Below are 19,445 nucleotides of genomic sequence, written 5' to 3' on the forward strand. Positions count from 1 at the left end.
CTGCTGCTTTGTATATTCACCCTATGACCACATGGGTTCCTCCAGGTGTTCCAGTGACCTCCTGCGTTCCAAAGATTCACAGGTTAGTAGATTAATTGGTCACATGAGTATAATTGGATGGCACAAGCTGGTTTGGCTGGAAGGGTCTGTTCCTGTGATGTATCTCTAAATAAGTAAGAACATAAGAGAGAGGAGCAGAATTAGGCCATTTGTCCCATTGAGTCTGCTCAACCATTCAGTCATGGCTGATTTACTGTCCCTCTCAAGCCTATTCTCCTACCTTCTCCCCATAACCTTTGACACCCTTGCCAATCAAGAACCCATCAACCCCCATCTTAAATATACCCAGTGACGGCCTCCATGCCATGGATTCACCACTCTCTGGTTAAAGAAGTTCCCCCTCATCTCTGTTCTCGAGATACATTCTTCTAAAGATTAGAGATTAGCTTTACTTTTCACAGCTACATTGAAACATACAGTGAAGTGCGCCGTCAGCATCAATAACCAGCCACAGTCCAAAGATGTGCTGGGGCAGTCTGCAAGTGTTGTCATGCTCCGATGCCAACATAGCGTGCCCACAACCCATTAACAGATACGTCTTTGGAATGTGGGAAGAAAGTGAAGCACCTGGAGCAAAGCCAGACTGTCACGGAGAGAACGGAAAAACTGCTTGCAGACAACAGTGAGAACTGAGCCTTGGTCATTGGTGTTGCAAAGCATTATGTTAACTGCTATGCTGCCATGCCACACCCATTCTACTCTGAAGCTGTTCCCTCTGATGCTAGACTCTTGTCCCGTATTAGAAACATGATCTCCACATCCACTCTGTCTAGGCTGTTCAGTATTCAGTAGGTTTCCCCGGAAAATCAGGGAAATGCCAACCATTGCCAGTTAGTTGAAGCGTAATCTGATTGTCCCTGTCCGGCAAGCCGCCTCCCAAGGAAGGAAGTGATTAATTCTGTAAGTGGAGATAGAAGGAATTGGACAATGCACTGGGCTCTCTGAAGAACACTTCAAAGCCTGTGTGATAGAGACAAGCTGCTGTTAAAATAGTTGCTCTTCTGGACTGGAGAGCTTTAGTTACAAGGAGAGATTGGATAGGCTGGGATAGTTCTCTGTAGAGCCCATAAGGCTGCGTTGTGACCTTAGAAGGGTTTATAAGTTTATTGATAGGATAGGATGACACCGTCTTTTCCCAAGGGTAGGAGAGTCTAAAATTAGAGGGCACTGGTTTAAGGTGAGAGGGGGAATTTATAGGAGATTTAAGGGGCAGGTTTTTCACACGATGGTAAGTAATAGAACGAGCTGCTAGAGGTGATATTCAGTAATTGGTTTATGACACATTTCACTGTATGTTTCATTGTACGTGTGGTTTATAAATCTGAATCAGAATTACTGTCACAGTGAAAAGCTTTGTTCAGTGTGGCACGCCATCCAGACAGATAGACAATGTTTAACAATTACAACGTTTAAGACACATTTGGGTGGATAGATGAATAGGAAAGGAATAGTGTGATGTGAGACAAATGATTGTCCCAGTGTGCCCAGTTGTATGGCTGATTTGTTAGTCATTAATTTGTATGCATCATCACATAGTCTATGAGCATTATCTTCATACTCACTGCGTGTGTATGAATGAACTTTAAATTTTGTTGTGCTTTGGTGGTAAACTGATAAGACTAAACCAGGACACTGAGGGCTATATACCAAGAAACCAGAAAAAGTGGGGCCTCCCAGTGGCCACCTATTTTAATTCCACTTCCCATTTCCATTCCAAAATGTCTATCCATGGCCTTCTCTGCAGCTTTGATGAGACCATATTCAGGTTGGAGGAACAACACCTTATATTCTGTCTGGGTAGTCCCCAACCTGATGGCATGAATGTTGATTACTCAAAATTCTGGTTATGCTCCCCTGCCCTTCACCATTTCCCATCCCCTTTTCCCTCTCTTACCTTATCTCTTTGCCTGCCCAATGCCTCCCTCTGGTGCTCCTCCCACCTTTCTTCCATGGCCTTCTGTCCTCTCCTATCAGACTCCCCTTTCTCCAGCCCTGTATCTCATTCACCAATCAACTTCACCCTGCTCCCCCCCACACCCTGGTTTCACCTATCACCTGGTGATTATCCCTTCCCACCCGCCACCTTTTAACTCTACTCCTCATCTTTTACTTTCTGCAGTCCTGATGAAGGGTATCAGTCTGAAACGTCGACTGTTTATTCCTCTCCATGGATGCTGCCTGGCCTGCTGAGTTCCTCCAGCATTTTGTGTGTGTTGCTGGAATGGATGCTTTGATGGTTGGCATGGAGCCAGTGGCCAAATGGCCTGTTTCTCCATTCATTTCCAGTGCTGATCAAGGGTCTCAGCCTGAAACATCAACTGTTTATTCCTCTCTATGGACGCTGCCCGACCTGCTGAGCATCTTATGTGTGTTGCTCTGGATTTCCAGCATCTGCAGGATCTCCTGTGTTTAGAGCTGTAGACTCAGTTAGCTTAGCTTGCTTAACCCCTCTCCTGGTTGGACAGAACCTCCATTGCAAGAATCAAACTGGTAAACCCTTTCTGCATTTCTTCAGTTGCCATATTTTCATCCACAGGCTCTCTCTCTCCTTCCCCTGCCAAGCTCAATCTGTCCATCATCTAGCATCAAGCCAAGCACCATCCCCAGTTCACTCATCACCCCTGTGCTCTTTTATACCACTCCACCTTTCCACTTTATACTGGCCATCTCCCTGCTTCACTCAAGAGTCCCAGTGCTCTCCAATATAAACCTTGATAAAACCTCTTCTCCCAGGGATGCTGCTTGACCTGCAGAGTTCTTCTTACAGATCGTTGTTCCAGATTCCGGCATCCGCGCGTTTGTGTAAAGGGACTTGGGAGTCCTCGTGCAGGACTCCCTAAAGGTTAACTCGCAGGCCGAGCTGGTAGTGAGGAAGGCAAATGCAATGTTAGCATTCATTTTGAGAGGACTAAAATATAAAAGCAAGTATGTAATGCTGAGGCTTTATAAAGCATTGTTCAGACTGCACTTGGAGTATTGCAAGCAGATTTGGGCCCCATGTATAAGAAAGGATGTGCTGCCACTGGAAGGGGTGCAGAGGTTTATGAAAATTATCCTGGGAATGAAAGGGTTAATATATGAGGAGCCTCTACTTGCTGGAGTTCAGAAGAATGAGGGGATCTCTACAGAATATTGAAGAGCCTAGAAAGACTCGGAGAGGCTGTTTCCATTAGTGGGGGAGTCTAGGACGAGAAGGTACAGCCTCAGAATAGAAGGACATCCCTTTAGAACAGAGATGAAGAGGAATTTCGTAAGTCCTACAGTGGTGAATTTATGAAATTCATTGCCACAACGGCTGTGGTGACCAAGTCATTGGGTATATTTAAAGCATAGGTTGATAGTTTCATGATTGGAAAGAGCATCAAAGGCAGGAGCATGCAGTTGAGAGGGAGAACTAATCAATCATGATGGAATGGTTGAGTAGACTCAATGGGCCAAATGGCCTAAATCTGCTGCTGCGTCTTATTGACTTATGGTTTTATGCCTTGCAAGTATATCGTTCCCTGAGCAGGAAGACTGAATCTGCCTACAGAGTTCTATTTCAGTCTCACCTGTGCTCCTATATAATTTGCAGTGAGATTTCTTAACGCTTGTCCTCACGTTCTCTATAATGAAGGCCAGAGTGCAGTTCAGCTTCTTGTCGCTTGCTGTGTCTGTACGTTAAATTTCAATGATTAGGGCACAAGGTCCCTTTGAACACCAACATCTTGCATCCTCTCACCAATTATTTGTCCTACCGGAGGGGAAGACCTGACACTTGTATGCACTGGGCTTTAGAAGAACGAGAAGTGATTTGATTAAGACACACAAACCTCCGAGAGTCATTACAGTGTGAATGATGACAGACTGTCTCCTCAGAGAGTGGAACCTTGGGCTGGAGGTAGATGAAAGCATCGGAGTAAGGTAGCAAGCCTTTAGGGTGAAAAGGAGGAGAAATTTACTCAAGGGGATTGTAACTAGTTGGAAGCCAGTTCAAAGTATGTCACCATATACTAACTTGAGATTTATTTTCTTGTGGGCATTCACAGTAAATAGAAAGAAACACAATAGAATCAATGAAAGACCACACATGAGAGAGATGGACCAACAACCAATGTGCAAAAGACGATAAATTGTACAAATACAAAAAGAGAGGAAAATAAAACAGTAACAATAATAAATAAATAAATAAATAAATAGATAAATAAATAGATAGATAGATAGATAGATAAATAAATAGATGAGCAAGCAAGCAATAAATATCTAGAACATGAGTTGTAGAGTCCCTAAAAGTAAGTCGTAGGTTGAGGAATCAGTTCAGTGTTGAGATGATTGAAGCTATCCACACTGGTTCAAGAGCCTGATGGTTTAGGGGTACATTGTTTGTTTATTTATTTATTTAGAGATACAGTGCAGAATAGACCCTTTGAGCCGTGTCTAAAGGATAGGATGGGACATGATCCTACTGGATGCAAGTGATAGTTTGAAGGACCGAATGGCCTTCTCTTGTTCTAGCCTTTTAACTTGCCACTCATTGCCGGGTAATCATGCTGACCCCCTGACCAGTGACTGTTTCAACCAATTAGCAGCAGGATTTCTGCTATTTAATGACTACAGGTCAGAGAGGGTGAGCTGACACTGGAGGAGGTGGTGGGGGGGGGGGGGGGGTGAGTGTGGTTGCTATGTACAAGTCTCTGGCCATGACCTAAACCTGACACACAGCAGGGTCTACTGCTGCTGTGACATTCATCATGTGTGATTCCCTTTACTCAGTTGGGCCAGGCACCCTCCTGAGCGTCTGATGGCCATTCCCTCTCTGAGGGGAATGTCACTTCCTCTATTCCACTCACCACATGGACGGGATTAGCATGATGTGAAGTCTGACCCCAGCCCTTACTCACTGGTAACTAGGACTGTCTCCAGGCAAGTCTCACACCTCACTGTCTCCACGCTTACCTGATGCAGTCCATGAATGACCCCTGCCTGCTCATGTTGACCCTGATAACTTCCCAACTGCCTTATTCTGGAGAGAATATTACTGACCTGGAGGCAGGGCAAGTCAATCCATCACGGTGTTTTAAAAGATTTGTCACATGTGCATCACAGTGAAATACATCATTTGTGTCATCGACCAACACGGTCTGAGGATTGTGCTGGAGGCAGCTCGCAAGTATCGCCACACTTCCAGTGTCTACATAGCATGCCCACAACTTACACTCTGTCTTTGGGAGGAAACCTGAGTACCCAGAGGAAACCCATACAGTGACAGGAAGAACATACAAGCTACAATCGCTGCTGCTGTGAAGTATCACAGTACTGTACGCCGTTTTCAGCACATGGACACCAACAGTAGCAAGGGCTCCATGTCACAGAGCCTCTTGGAGAGTCCAGATATGGATCAGAAGTGATCGTAATCTCTTATTAGACTGACAGTCTGTTTTATACTTCTATCATTTTGTGTTATAAATATGTTGATTCAGAGTCTACCTCAAACTATGACAGACCTATCCCCACTAATACTGTACCCCAACCTTATACATAGATCTGTCCCTGCCGGTTCTGTACCCCAGTGTTATACAGAGACAGACCTGTCCCCACCAGTACTGTACCCCGGTGTTATACAGTGACTGACCCATCCCCACCAGTACCGCACCCCAGTGTTATACAGTGACAGACCCATCCGTACCGGTACTGTACCCCAGCGTTATACAGTGACAGACCCATCCCCACCGGTACTGTACCCCAGTGTTATACAATGACAGACCCATCCCCATCGGTACTGCACCCCAGTGTTATACAGTGACAGACCCATCCGTACCGGTACTGTACCCCAGCGTTATACAGTGACAGACCCATCCCCATCGGTACTGCACCCCAGTGTTATACAGTGACAGACCCATTCTCACCGGTACTGTACCCCAGTGTTATACAGAGACAGACCTGTCCCCACCAGTACTGTACCCCAGTGTTATACAGTGACAGACCCATCCCCACCGGAACTGTACCCCAGTGTTATACAGTTTCAAACCCATTCTCACCGGTACTGTACCCCAGTGTTATATAGTGACAGACCCATCCCCATCGGTACCGTACACCGGTGTTATACAGTGACAGACCCATCCCCATCGGTACTGTACCCCAGTGTTATAGTGACAGACCCATCCCCATCGGTACTGTACACCGGTGTTATACAGTGACAGACCCATCCTCATCGGTACTGTACCCCAGTGTTATACAGTGACAGACCCATCCCCACCGGTACCATACCCCAATGTTAAACAGTGACAGACCCATCCCCACCGGTACTGTACCCCAGTGTTATAGTGACAGACCCATCCCCATCGGTACTGTACACCGGTGTTATACAGTGACAGACCCATCCCCACTGGTACTGTACCCCAGTGTTATACAGTGACAAACCCATTCTCACCAGTACTGTACCCCAGTGTTATATGGTGACAGACCCATCCCCACCGGTACTGTACCCCAGTGTTATACAGTGACAGACCCATCCCCATCGGTACCGTACACCGGTGTTATACAGTGACAGACCCATCCCCACCGGTACCATACCCCAATGTTATACAGTGACAGACCCATCCCCATTGGTACTGTACCCCAGTGTTATACAGTGACAGACCCATCCCCATCGGTACTGTACCCCAGTGTTATAGTGACAGACCCATCCCCATCGGTACTGTACACCGGTGTTATACAGTGACAGACCCATCCTCATCGGTACTGTACCCCAGTGTTATACAGTGACAGACCCATCCCCACCGGTACCATACCCCAATGTTAAACAGTGACAGACCCATCCCCACCGGTACTGTACCCCAGTGTTATAGTGACAGACCCATCCCCATCGGTACTGTACACCGGTGTAATACAGTGACAGACCCATCCTCATCGGTACTGTACCCCAGTGTTATACGGTAACTCAGTTTTACAGTGTTTCCTGAATGATGTTCATTGCACTGTACACATTCATACTAAAATCAGGTTGTTCTGTGACACCAGCTCTTTGTTCAAAGATCGCGGCTCCTGCTAAGGGTGGGTTGACATTGTAACCGTCGATTCTGCAGCTCTAACTGTGTGCTTTGCATCTCTTGTCTGCAGGAGTAACCAGGGGTTCATGCACATGAAGCTCACCCGGACCAAAGAGAGCAAGTATATCCTGGGCTTGAACAGTCCCCCGTTTGACAGCGTGCCAGAAGTAATCCACTACTACAGCAGTCGTAAACTGCCCATTAAAGGAGCCGAACACATGTCCCTCCTGTACCCCGTGGCTATCAGAACACTATAGCAATGGCAGCAACTCCCACTGGCACAGAACTATTGTATAGACACGCACACACTCCCTCTCTCTCACGGAGGCAGCCCTTTGATCTTTGACCTTCAGCATTGCCAAGGAGAACCGGAGGGACTGTCTTCAGACATTGATGGCACGAGACTGCAGTTACCTTCACCCCAATCACAACGTCCGAGAGAAGACTGCTCACTGCAGACCCGACCATGGTGCCCCACCAGAAGCTGCAGTTTGCCCGCCGTATTCATGGGATTTATCAGTGTTGGAATTTCCTGCAAGTCTAGATTGCTGTCAAAATCCTTACGTGATGACTATTTATATGCAGAGTTTTTCCTGTTCGTGTCTAGGGGTTTTCTTGAGCCTGTGAGATCTCCAGTTCCTCCAAGCGTAAGGGCACTGAACAACCCCAGATCTAGTCCTAAACTCACAGTTTGTCTGAAAGAGCAGCAGGTTGGGAAGTTATAACTGATACGCATTCAAAGGTGAATCAGTGGTACAAAGTGAGTATCTTGTTGGACAGCGTATAGAGAGCTTTACTCAGTATTTGAAGGGACAGTGTAGAAAAAGCTATTCTCTATGTCTAACCACTGCTGTCCCTCTCCTGGGAGTATAGATGGAATGGTGTAAAGGGAGATTTGCTCTGCATGTAAACTGTGCCATATCCACCATGGGAGTGTGTGATGGGACACTGTAGTGGGAACCATATTAAATGTCTAACCCCTGCTGTCCCTGCCCTGGGAGTGTGTGGCGAGACAGTGTAGAAAGAATTTTCCTCTGTACCTAACCTGTCCTGCTTCCGTTCTGGATTGCGTGATGGGTCTGCTTAGAGCAAGCCTCACTCTGTAACTAACCTATGCTGTCTCTGTCCTGGGAATTTGAATTGGGACAGTGTAGAGGGAGCTTTTCTCTGCACTGTCTTCCCTTGGGAGTGTATGGGTCTCCTTAGAGTCGGGTTACTCTGTAACTAACCTATGCTGTCTCCGTCCTGGGAGTGTCTGATGGGACTGTTTAGAGTGAGTCTTACTCTTTGTGTAGCTTGAGTTGACCCTGTCCTGTGACCAGGATCGAGAGTTGTGCAAAACTACAAAGGTTTCTCCTGCAGGAACATCTCTCACTCTGAAGAAATGGAAGCCACAGTAATACCCAGCATTTGACCACCCACTAACAACTGAGCTGTGCCAAGCACTGTTGTTGGGAAGAACAAAGGCAACTTGTTTCTGTTGTTTAATGGAAGAAAGGGTATGAAACATTCTGAATAGTGGGGGTAGACGGGAGTTGCTTTCCTGAGAAACCACCATTAAGTGGTGGCTGGGGCAAGTGTGCAGACAAGCTGAAGAGCTTTGAAAATGGTCGACCTGGAAGTCAATGAGGAATCTAGTAAGTTACTGAAGGCAAGTACTTAAAATGGGGGACTAAGATGTCATTTATATTCCAATATCAACAGCAGTATTTTTTTTACAGTTCCCTACTCTAGTGGGTTTTAAAACTTGTCCTTATACATTCATAGTATCTGTTTACGTGCTCCATTTCAATGGAGATATTCCTTGTGGAGCAATAGAGTTTTACAAAGTATTTACAGCTTTGAAACAGGCCATTCAGCCCACATAGTTTCTGCTCCCCATGACCATCCTCCCACACCCTTCTATTCATTCCTTACTGTAATGTAGAAATGAACTATTTGGCCCATCTAGTGCAGCTAGTGGTTAGGGTGCCTTGGTAGCATAGCTGTTAGTGCAATGCTGTTACAGCTCAAGGCATTCCAGAGTTCAGAGTTCAATCCCAGTGCCGTCTGCAAGGAGTTTGAACGTACTGCGCATGAGTGCGTGGATTTCCTGCAGGCGCTCTGGGTTCCGCCCACAGTCCAAAGACATACCAGTTAATAGGTCATTGTAAATTGTCTTGTGATTAGGTTAGTGTTAAGCAGCCTTGTTGCTGGGCAGTGAGGCTTGTTGGTCCAGAAGGTCCTGTTCTGTGCTCTAACTCTAAATAAATAAATAATAAAATCATGTGTGTGCTGATCCCCTAGTGGAGCAATCCCAACGGTCCCATTTCCTCTTCCTTCCCTGGCAACTCTGCTCCCCTAGACCAAGGGGTGTTACAGCAGCTACTTAACATATCAGCCCACACGCTCCTGGAATGTGGGAGGAATCTAGCACCCAGAATAAGCCCACACGGTCACAGGGAGAACGTGAACGTTATCTATACAGACAGTGCTGGAGGCCAGGATCAAACCTGGCTCTCTGGAGCTGTGAAACAGCAGATCTTCTCGCTGTGCTACCATGGATCTACCTGACTTCCTATTGAAACCATTACTGCTACTTGCCCTACCCATGCCTCACTGGAGTGAGTGCCACAATTCCATCACTGCTTGGGGAAGCAGGTCTCCGAGTGAATAGTCCATCCCGTTCAAAATACCCCTAATTCTGGTCTCCCAGAAACAGCTCTCTCCCCCGTTGAATGCTGATTTTATTAAAGCTCTACATGGGCTTCAAGACCATAAGACACGGGAACAGAATTAGCCCGTTAGTGTGCTCCACCATTCAATCATGGCTGAACCCCATTCTCCTGCCTTCCCATAATCTTTAGTGCCCATACTAATCAAGAACCTATTAACCGCCTCTTTAATGATGTGGCCTCCGCAGCCGTCTGTGGCAATGAATTCCACAGATTCACCTCCCTCCAGCTAAAGAAGTTCCTCTTCATCCCTGTTCTAAAGGGATGTCCCTCTATTCTGAGCTATGCCCTCTGGTCCTTGACTCTCTCCACATCTCTGTCCTTACAATATGACAGCATAAGATATAGGAGCAGAATTAGGCCATTTGGCCCATCGAGTCTGCTCCGCTATTTCATCATGGCTGATCCAATTTTCCTCGCAGCCCCAATCTTCTCCTCATATCCCTTCATGCCCTGACCAATCAAGAATCTATCAACCTCTGCCTTAAATATTCATAGACTTGGCCTCCACAGCTGCCTGTGGCAAAGAATTCCACAGATTCACCACTCTCTGGCTAAAGAATAAAAATAGGTTTCAATGAGATCTTCCCTCTTTTTTCTGAACTCCAGTAAGTACAGGCCCAGAGCCATGAAGCGCTCCTCATATGTTAACCCTTTGATTCCTGGGATTATTCTTGTGAACCTCCTCTGCTCCGTGTCTAATGGCCAGCATGTCCTCTCTTAGATAAAGGCCCAAAGTTGCTCACCATACTCCAAGTACAGCCGACCAATGCCTTACAAAGGCTCAGCATTCCATCCCCTAACACTGGACCATAGTGACACTCCTCTGTGTGGAATCCTGCAACAGGATGAACTGGGAGTGCGGGAGAGGTCTGAGGAGTAGGTGTAGGTGTAGGTGTAGGTCAACTGGTCTTCCTGATCCCACCAAGACAGCTTGAGAATTCCTTAATTCTGGTCTCAGAACACAGAGGTGGTTGGATTTATATTGAACCCCCCATTCTGTGGGCTTCAGAGAAAGAAATCTGTGGATGTAGACATCATCTCTAATCCACACATGGTTGAATCCAATGGTGACTGCCAACAAGGGATGAGCAATAAGAAAAATGTCTCCTGGAGAGGCAATGACATAAGTCCATGGGTGTTGTCCATGCCTTTGACCTTCAGCCTGTGGCATGGTGAACAACAGTGGTGACGGGTGTGTGGTTATACATGGTAGAGTGTAATGGGCTATATTACACTGCATTAAGAATGCTGATTGGTGAAGGCACTTAGTGGGGTAGAGGTCACTGGGGTTGGGAGACCAGGTTTGGGCCGTGGTGGGATGGGGAAGGTGGTGTTGATCCTGGTGTGCAGATGTTAGGAGAGGTCACATCTGGATTTAGCTGTGGCTAAATGTCCAAATGCTCCAGGACATGAAGAATGAGCCAGGGATGGTTACAAGGACATTGGGTCAGTCTGGTCTCTGGATTGGTCTGGTCTGGGTGTGAGCTTGGTCAGTCTTGTCTGGGTGTGAGCTCGGTCAGTCTGGTCTCTGGATTGGTCTGGTCTGGGTGTGAGCTCGGTCAGTCTGGTCTCTGAGTTAGTCTTGTCTGGGTGTGAGCTCAGTCAGTCTGGTCCCTGGATTGGTCTGGTCTGAATGTGAGCTCGGTCAGTCTTGTCTGGGTGTGAACTTGGTCAGTCTGGTCTCTGGGTTGGTCTGTTCTGGGTCAGCATGTCCTGGGTCAGTCTGGTTGGATCAGTCTGTCCCTGGTCATGAGAAGAGAAGATGAGAATGAAGTGAGCACTAACAGGTGAACTCCCACAGCAAGTCAGCCCACTCTGCTTGAAGCTTTCACAATGGCACAGTGGTTCAGAAGGATCCCTTTATGTGGTGCCCTGTACTGTGGAGCCATTTCCATATGTTATTTATTAAATTTAGTAACTGATCTGACGCACTTGTGTCTGGGACATTGCATCAATGATCATTAAGCTTCCATGCTTGTTTAATATGCTCTCGCCTCTTGTTCTGGGAGCAGCTGTGTCAAGGACACTTCACTGAGTGAGGTTGGTTCTGTGTTCCAAATTCAAGATTGGTTAATGTCATTTCCGAACACGTGTAAAGGAAGATGAAATTATCGTTATTCCAGATATAATGCAGCACAAAAAAATAACACAATACAACAAAGAACTCTATAATAATTTTAAAAAACACAAAATAAAATATAAATACATAAGGTGACTGACAGGAATGATAAAGTAGTGGTGGTTGGGGGTGTGGAGGGGTGGGTTAATAGAGGTGTTGATCAGCCTTACTGCTTGGGAAAGTAACTGTTCTTGAGTCTGGTGGTCCTGGCTTGGATGCTACTTAGCCTCCTCCCTGATGGGAGTGGGACAAGCAGTCCATGAGCAGGGATCCTTCAAGATGCTGCTGGTCTTTTTCAGCCAGCTTTCTGTGTATATGTGGTGCCAGTGTTGAGTTGAGCAGTTTTAACTATTAATTATAGAGCATTCCTGTCTGCCTCAGTACGGTTTCTGTACCAAGCAGAAATGCTTGTTAGCATGCCCTGTAGAATGATGGAAGTGTAGATGTCCAATGTCCAGCTCTCGTCAGAGTTTAGAGGCACTAAGTTACATTCCCAATTAGCATCATTTGTGAGTTCCTGGGAACAACTTATCCTGTGAATGGTCACTTTCAGATTCAAAAACAAAAGAAAATCTGCAGTTGCTGAATATCAAAGTAACACACAGAAAATGCTGGAGGAACTCAGCAGGCCAGGCAGCATCTATGGAAAAGAGTAAACAGTCAACGTCTCGGGCCGATGAAGGGGCTCAGCCTGCTGAGTTCCTCCAGCATTTTGTGTGTGGTGTATTACTTTCAGATTCAGATTCAGATTGTAACATAGAGTGAAATATCTTGTTTGCATTAATGACCAACACAACCTAACGATGTGATGGGAGCAGCCACAGGTCGCCAAACAGTCCGGTGCCAACATAGTATGCCCACAATGCTCATCAGAATGACACAGAACTCAACTAAACAAAACCAACAAGCAACAAAACAACAACAGCAAAACCAGCCCTGTCGGTCCCTTTCACCCACACACAGTCCTCCAGCCCCAGGACAGAACTCGTGCATTCACAGGTACTGGGCGTTGTCTTCCCTGGCAGACTTGTAAAGAATTGTAGATCAAGGTTTCTGCAGACTTCCAGACTTCTGATTGACCTTCGGACAAATAATGAATAAGGTCCCTCAACACTAGGCCCTGAAATATGGACAGAGATAAGATCTCATTGTAACTGAACAAATACTGATAGAGTGGATGCAGAGAGGATATTTCCTATGGTGGGGGAGACTAGGACCAGAGGGCACAGCCTCAAAGTAGGGGGACATCCATTTAGAACAGAGATGAGGAGGAATTACTTTAGCCAGAGGGTGGTGAATCTGTGGAATTCATTGACATGGATGGCTACGGACATTGGGTACATTTAAAGCAGAGGTTGATAGGTTCTTATTTAGTCAGGGTGTCGAAGGTTATGGGTAGATGCAGGAGAATGGAGTTGAGAGAGAAAATAAATCAGCCATGATAAAATGGCAAAGCAGACTTGATGGGCCAAATGGCTTAATTCTGCTCTTATGTCTTATGGTTAAAAACACAGCAGCTGATTCCATGTCTACTTTAGTAACTGACACAAAAGCACAAGAAAATAGGGGCAGTATGAGGCCACTCAGCCTCACAAGCCTGCCTCACCATTCAATACGATCTTGACTGATCTACAGTGCCTCAACACTTCTGTACCAGTTCCTCAGAACCCTCATTTCTTCAATCTTTCTGATATTTATCTATCTCCACCTTAAATATATAACTCTGCCATGGTCAGTCCCAGGACCGGCTGCGAAAGGAGGGTTGGACATGAGGCTAGCAACCCCCAATCCCATAAAAACCCAGAGCTCCAACAGAAGCTCCAAATACCTCATCCCTGGGAGAAGAAGGATATACCAAGAAGATGGCTACATCAGGACACAACGTGAGGGACTGGCAGAGATATCTTCCGAGCTGCTGTCAGCAGCCTATGCCCGGGTAGGGGTGATTGGCTTATGTAAGTTAGTACCTCAAATATATCTAATGATCTGGCCTCCCACAACCTCTCGGGCAAAGCGTCCCAGAGATTCACTGCCCTTGGAGAGAAGAAAGCTTTGCAGACCTCAGCTTTAATAACAGGTCCCTTTCTTCTCTACTGTTTCCCTTCAGTTGTTACTCGTCGATTAGCAAAAACACCTTAAGATTTGCTCTGTCGAGCTTCCGTAGCATCTTGTATGATTGAATAGGGTCAACACTTGTTCCTCTAAACCCCAGGGAATATAGACCCAGCCCTTCTTGGTAGGTCAACCCTCTCATCTCTGGAATAAGCCTGGTGAATACCTTCTGCACTGCCCCCAATGCTACTATTTCTATCCATTCCTGATTAAGTGTCTTGGCCTGAAACATCGACTTTTGACTTCCCTTCATAGATGCTGCCTGACCCATTGAGTTCCTCCTGCATTTTGTGTGTGTTTGCCAACACTTGTTGTCTAACCAACAGCTGCTGTGCAAGACCCACTGAGAAGGAGGGGCTGTTGATGGGGCCCCAGTCAATTCACTGTGTTTTTCTGTCCATTGACCTAGGTTGGCTCCTGCACCCTCTGTATCCAGTGCACCTCTGTGCCCAGTGCACCCTCTGTATCAAGTGTGACCTTTGTACCCAGTGTACCCCTTGTGCTTTCTGTACCCAGTGCAGTCCCCCCTCTAAACCTAGTGACCTCTATATCCAGTATACCCCTTGTACCCAGTGCACTTTCTGTATCTAGTTTACCCCTGTATCCAGTGCACCAGTGCCCATATTGCACCTCGGCGGATGGCTGAAGCAGGTGCCTGCTGTGTCTAGCCCCATGTGTGCTCTTCCCAGGCCACCTGCTGTTCATCTGGGACTAGCTGGCAGCTGGAACTGGCCGACCACATTTTCCACACTGTCCCAGATGCCCATGCCCAGGGAACATGAGTACGAGCTGTGGTAGGCAGTCACCGGCATCATGCCCGGTTCACCACCATCCCCAGCATCCCTTCTTCTAGAAACCTAGAACATAGAAAACCTACAGCACAATACAGGTCCTTTGGCCCACAAAGCTGTGCCAAACATGTCTCTACCTTAGAATTACCTGTTTTTCTAAGCCTCATGTAGCCTCCAGGAGTCTCTTAAAAGACCCTATCGTAGCCGCCACCACCACCATTGCCGGCAGCCCATTCCACACCCTCACCACTCTCCGCGTAAAAAAACTTACCCCTGACATCTCTGTACCTGCTTCCAAGCACCTTAAAACTGTGCCCCCTTGTGCTATCCATTTCAACCCTGGGGAAAAGTCTCTGACTATCCACACAATCAATGACTCTCATTATCTTGTACACCTCTCATCCTCTGTTGCTCCAAGGAGAAAAGGCCGAGTTCACTCAACCTATTCCCATAAGGCATGCTCCCCAATCCAGGCAACATCCTTGTAAATCTCTGCACCCTTTCTATGGTTTCCATGTCCTTCCTATAGGGAGGCGACCAGAACTGAGCACAGTACTCCAACTGGGGTCTGACCAAGGTCCTATGTAGCTGCAACATTACCTCTCGGATCTTAAACTCAATCCCACAATTGATGAAGGCCAATGCAGTATATGCCTTCTTAACCACTGAGTCAACCTGCATAGCAGCTTTGAGTGTCCTATGGACTCGGACCCCAAGATCCCTCTGATCCTCCACACTGCCAAGAGTCTTACCATTAATGCTATATTCTGCCATCATATTTGACCTACCAAAATGAACCACCTCACACTTGAACTCCATCTGCCACTTCTCAGCCCAGTTTTGCATCCTATTGATGTCCCGTTGTAACCTCTAACAGCCCTCCACTCTGTCTACAACACCCCCAACCTTTGTGTCATCAGCAAATTTACTAACCCATTCCTCCACTTCCTCATCTAGGTCTTTTATAAAATTCACAGAGAGTAAGGGTCCCAGAACAGATCCTTGAGGCACACCGCTGGTCACTGGCCTCCACGCAGAATATGACCCGTCTACAACCACTCTGCCTTCTGTGGGCAAGCCAGTTCTGGACCCACAAAGCAATGTCCCCTTGGATCCCATGCATCCTTACTTTCCCAATAAGCTTTGCATGGGGTACCTTATCAAATGCCTTGCTAAAATCCATATACACTACATCTACGGCTCTACCTCCATCAATGTGCTTAGTTACATCCTCAAAAAATTCAATCAGGCTCATAAGGCAAGACATGCTTTTGACAAAGCCATGCTGACTACTCCTAATCATATTCTGCCTCTCCAAATGTTCATAAAACCTGCCTCTCGGGATCTCCTCCATCAACTTATTAACCACTGAAGTAAGACTCACTGGTCTATAGTTTCCTGGGCTATCTCTACTCCCTTTCTTGAATAAGGAAACAACATCCGCAACCCTCCAATCCTCCGGAACCTCTCCTGTCCTCATTGATGATGCAAAGATCATTGCCAGAGGCTCAGCAATCTCCTCCCTCACTTCCCACAGTAACCTGGGGTACATCCCATCCAGTCTCGGTGACTTATCCAACTTGATGCTTTCCAAAAGCTCCAGCACATCCTCTTTCTTAATATCTACATTCTCAAGCTTTTCAGTCCACTGCAAGTCATCCCTACAATGGCCAAGATTCTTTTCTGTAGTGAATACTGAAGCAAAGTATTCATTAAGTACCTCCGCTATTTCCTCCGGTTCCATACACACTTTTCCTTTGTCACACTTGATTGGTCATATTCTCTCACATATTATCCTCTTGTTCTTCACATACTTGTAGAATGCCTTGGGGTTTTCCTTAATCCTGTCCACCAAGGCCTTCTCATGGCCCCTTCTGGCTCTCCTAATTTCATTCTTAAACTCCTTCCTGCTAGCCTTATAATCATCTAGATTAATATCAGTACCTAGTTTTTTGAACCTTTCATAAGCTCTTCTTTTCTTCTTGACTAGATTTACAACAGCCTTTGTGCACCATGGATCTTGCATCTGACCATCCTTTCCATGTCTCATTGGAACATACCAACTAAGAACCCCACGCAAATATCCCCTGAACATTTGCCACATTTCTTCAGTACGTTTCCCTGAGAACATCTGTTTCAAATTTATGCTTCCAAGATCCTGCCTGGTAGCCTCAAAGTTCCCCTTACTCCAATTAAACATTTCCCTAACTTGTCTGTTCCTATCCCTCTCCAATCCTATGGTAAAGGAAATAGAATGGTGATCACTATCTCCAAAATGCTGTCCTACTGAGAGATCTGATACCTGACCAGGTTCATTTCCCAATACCAGATCAAGTATAGCCTCTCCTCTTGTAGGCTACCATCTTCTCTACCATCTTTTTCCCCACATTACTGGTTCTCCAGAGATATGGTCTATTTGTTTCCTGCCACACTTACTGTATACCTCCAGCCTCTACCAACACCCCACAGCACCTCCAACATACACCAAACCCCACACCGCACACACACATCATTCCCCAACCACCCCCCTCCCCACATACACACATGCATATCGTCCTCACATCCAACACACTTATCCCTATGTCAGGAATGGTGCCCCCCCCCCCAACACTCCTCCCTACTTCAGGAACACCCACACATCTTCCTCCCTCCCCGACCCACCACTCTGAGGAACAAGACAGGGGAGATTTGAGATGCTCTCTCTCTCAGATTGCAGGGTTCAGCAACTGAGTCCTGGCCTCAGTAGAGGAAAAATTCCTAAACTGAATGGGCTGTGGGAGCTCAGTCCATGAGAATAGCTAAGGCTGTGATTGGTGGATTTTTGCCAAATCACAGGCTCAAAAATCCACCAATCACAGGGTCAAGGGATTCGGAATGAGAAGGTCAGGGACCCAATGGCCTGACAATTTCAACCAAGATTCCCTCAAAATCTACACACCTCTTAACCTCAGATTCTCTGTCCTCACTTGCCAGGTCAGGTTCATTTATTGACCTTCGAGCTCGTCACCTCCAGATTAAGGACACTTTGTTAACAGCCTGAATCTCCTTCCCAGCAACCAGCAGTATAAAGCTAGTAGGCTTCACCCAACACAGGATCTATTTCGTAAGACAGTACATTACAGTACAGGTTCTTCAACTGACGAAGATGTGATGACCTTTTAACCTACTCTAAGATCACTCTAAGCCTTCCCACTCCATTTTTCATTCATCCATGTGCCCAACAAAGACTTTCCTAAATGTTCCTAATGCCTCCTGACAGGGAAATGGATCAGCCATGATGATATGGCGGAGCAAATTCGATGGGCCAAGTGGCCTTTTTCTGCTTCTGTATCTTATGGTCTTGATCTATGCCTCTTATTATCTTGTCAACTCTCATCCTCCTTTCCTCCAAAGGGAAAAGCTCTAGCTTGCCCATTCTTTCCTCACAAGACGTGAGGAATCTCCAATCCAGGCAAAATCCTGATTAAGTCTCCTCGGTACCCTCACTTAAGGCTTTCATATCCTTCCTAAAATGAGGCGACTAGAACTGAACACAATACTCCAAGCATGGTAGTGTAGTGGTTAGCATAACACTATTACATCATCAATGAGCCAGGTTCAATTCCCACCACTCTGTAAGGAGTTTGTACTTGCTCCCCGTGACCACGCGGGTTTCATCTAGTTTCCTCCCACATACCAAAGACGTACGGGTCAGTAAGTTAATTGGTCACATGAATATAATTGGGTGGCTTGGGCTCATCAGACCTGAAGGTCCTACTACCATGCTATATCTCTAAATAAAAAAATAAAAATATGATCTAACCAGAGTTTTAAAGAACTGTAGTATTACAAGGATTCAAAATTGTTTAATGTTACTTGTACACAAGAGTAAGAGGAACAAAAGAATTGTTACTCCAGATCAAATGCAGCATGAAAATTCCCACAAAAGATAAAGAATACAATAAAAATAATAAAATACACACACATGCATATTAATATACTGTAGCTTATATACATAGATTGATTGTATGTCCTTAAAGTGATGCTAGGCTGTACATAAGCTCACCGTTGGGAAATAATAAAGTAGTGGTGGACTGGGTTAGTGGGTGGAGGTGTTGATCAGGCTTACTGCTTGGGGAAACTAACTGTTTCTGTGTCTGGTGATGTTGGCGTGGATGCTCCTCCCTGAAGAGAGTAGGTCAAACAGTCCATGAGCAGGGTGGGTGTGATTCTTCACAATGTTGAAACGTGAGCTTCATGTCTCATGTTGAAACGTCTCTTTCTGCTCGCTAAAGGATCATTAAAGATATTCTTTTATCTATTTCGCTGAGGCTGTTGCCTCGGGCTCTGTTACATAAGTGGTTCGTGGCCTTTGTTCTGCTGGAGCTGGGTATCATGAGATGAATACGATTTCTCACTGATGTTGAATAATGGCACCAGAGGGATATTCAGTGGCAGGCCTAGGAGGTTCTGCCAATGGAATCAGGAAACAAAATCCAGCAAGGAATAAAAGACTCGGCAGAATGGGGAGAAACCTGCGCCTCACAGATGCACCATGAAACTATCCTTGTAAATTTATTATCAAAGTATATATATTTCACCACATACATATTACACTGAGAATTAAGTTCAAAGAAAC

General features: G+C 46.1%; 1 protein-coding gene across 2 annotated transcripts in view; it reads left to right on the plus strand.

Moving 5' to 3' along the window:
• The window catches only part of LOC132379101 (SH2 domain-containing adapter protein F-like), a 267,029-nt gene extending 255,297 nt beyond the window's left edge, over positions 1-11,732 (plus strand). For both annotated transcript variants that reach the window (XM_059946665.1, XM_059946668.1), the window contains one exon: positions 7,159-11,732. In XM_059946665.1, coding sequence (XP_059802648.1) covers positions 7,159-7,345 — 187 coding nt within the window. In that variant the 3' untranslated portion in view covers positions 7,346-11,732. The remainder of the gene's footprint in view (positions 1-7,158) is intronic.
• Positions 11,733-19,445: the final 7,713 nt, after the last annotated feature.

This window comes from Hypanus sabinus, chromosome 21 (assembly GCF_030144855.1).
Source record: "Hypanus sabinus isolate sHypSab1 chromosome 21, sHypSab1.hap1, whole genome shotgun sequence".
In the NCBI taxonomy this organism is placed as follows: Eukaryota; Metazoa; Chordata; class Chondrichthyes; order Myliobatiformes; family Dasyatidae; genus Hypanus; species Hypanus sabinus.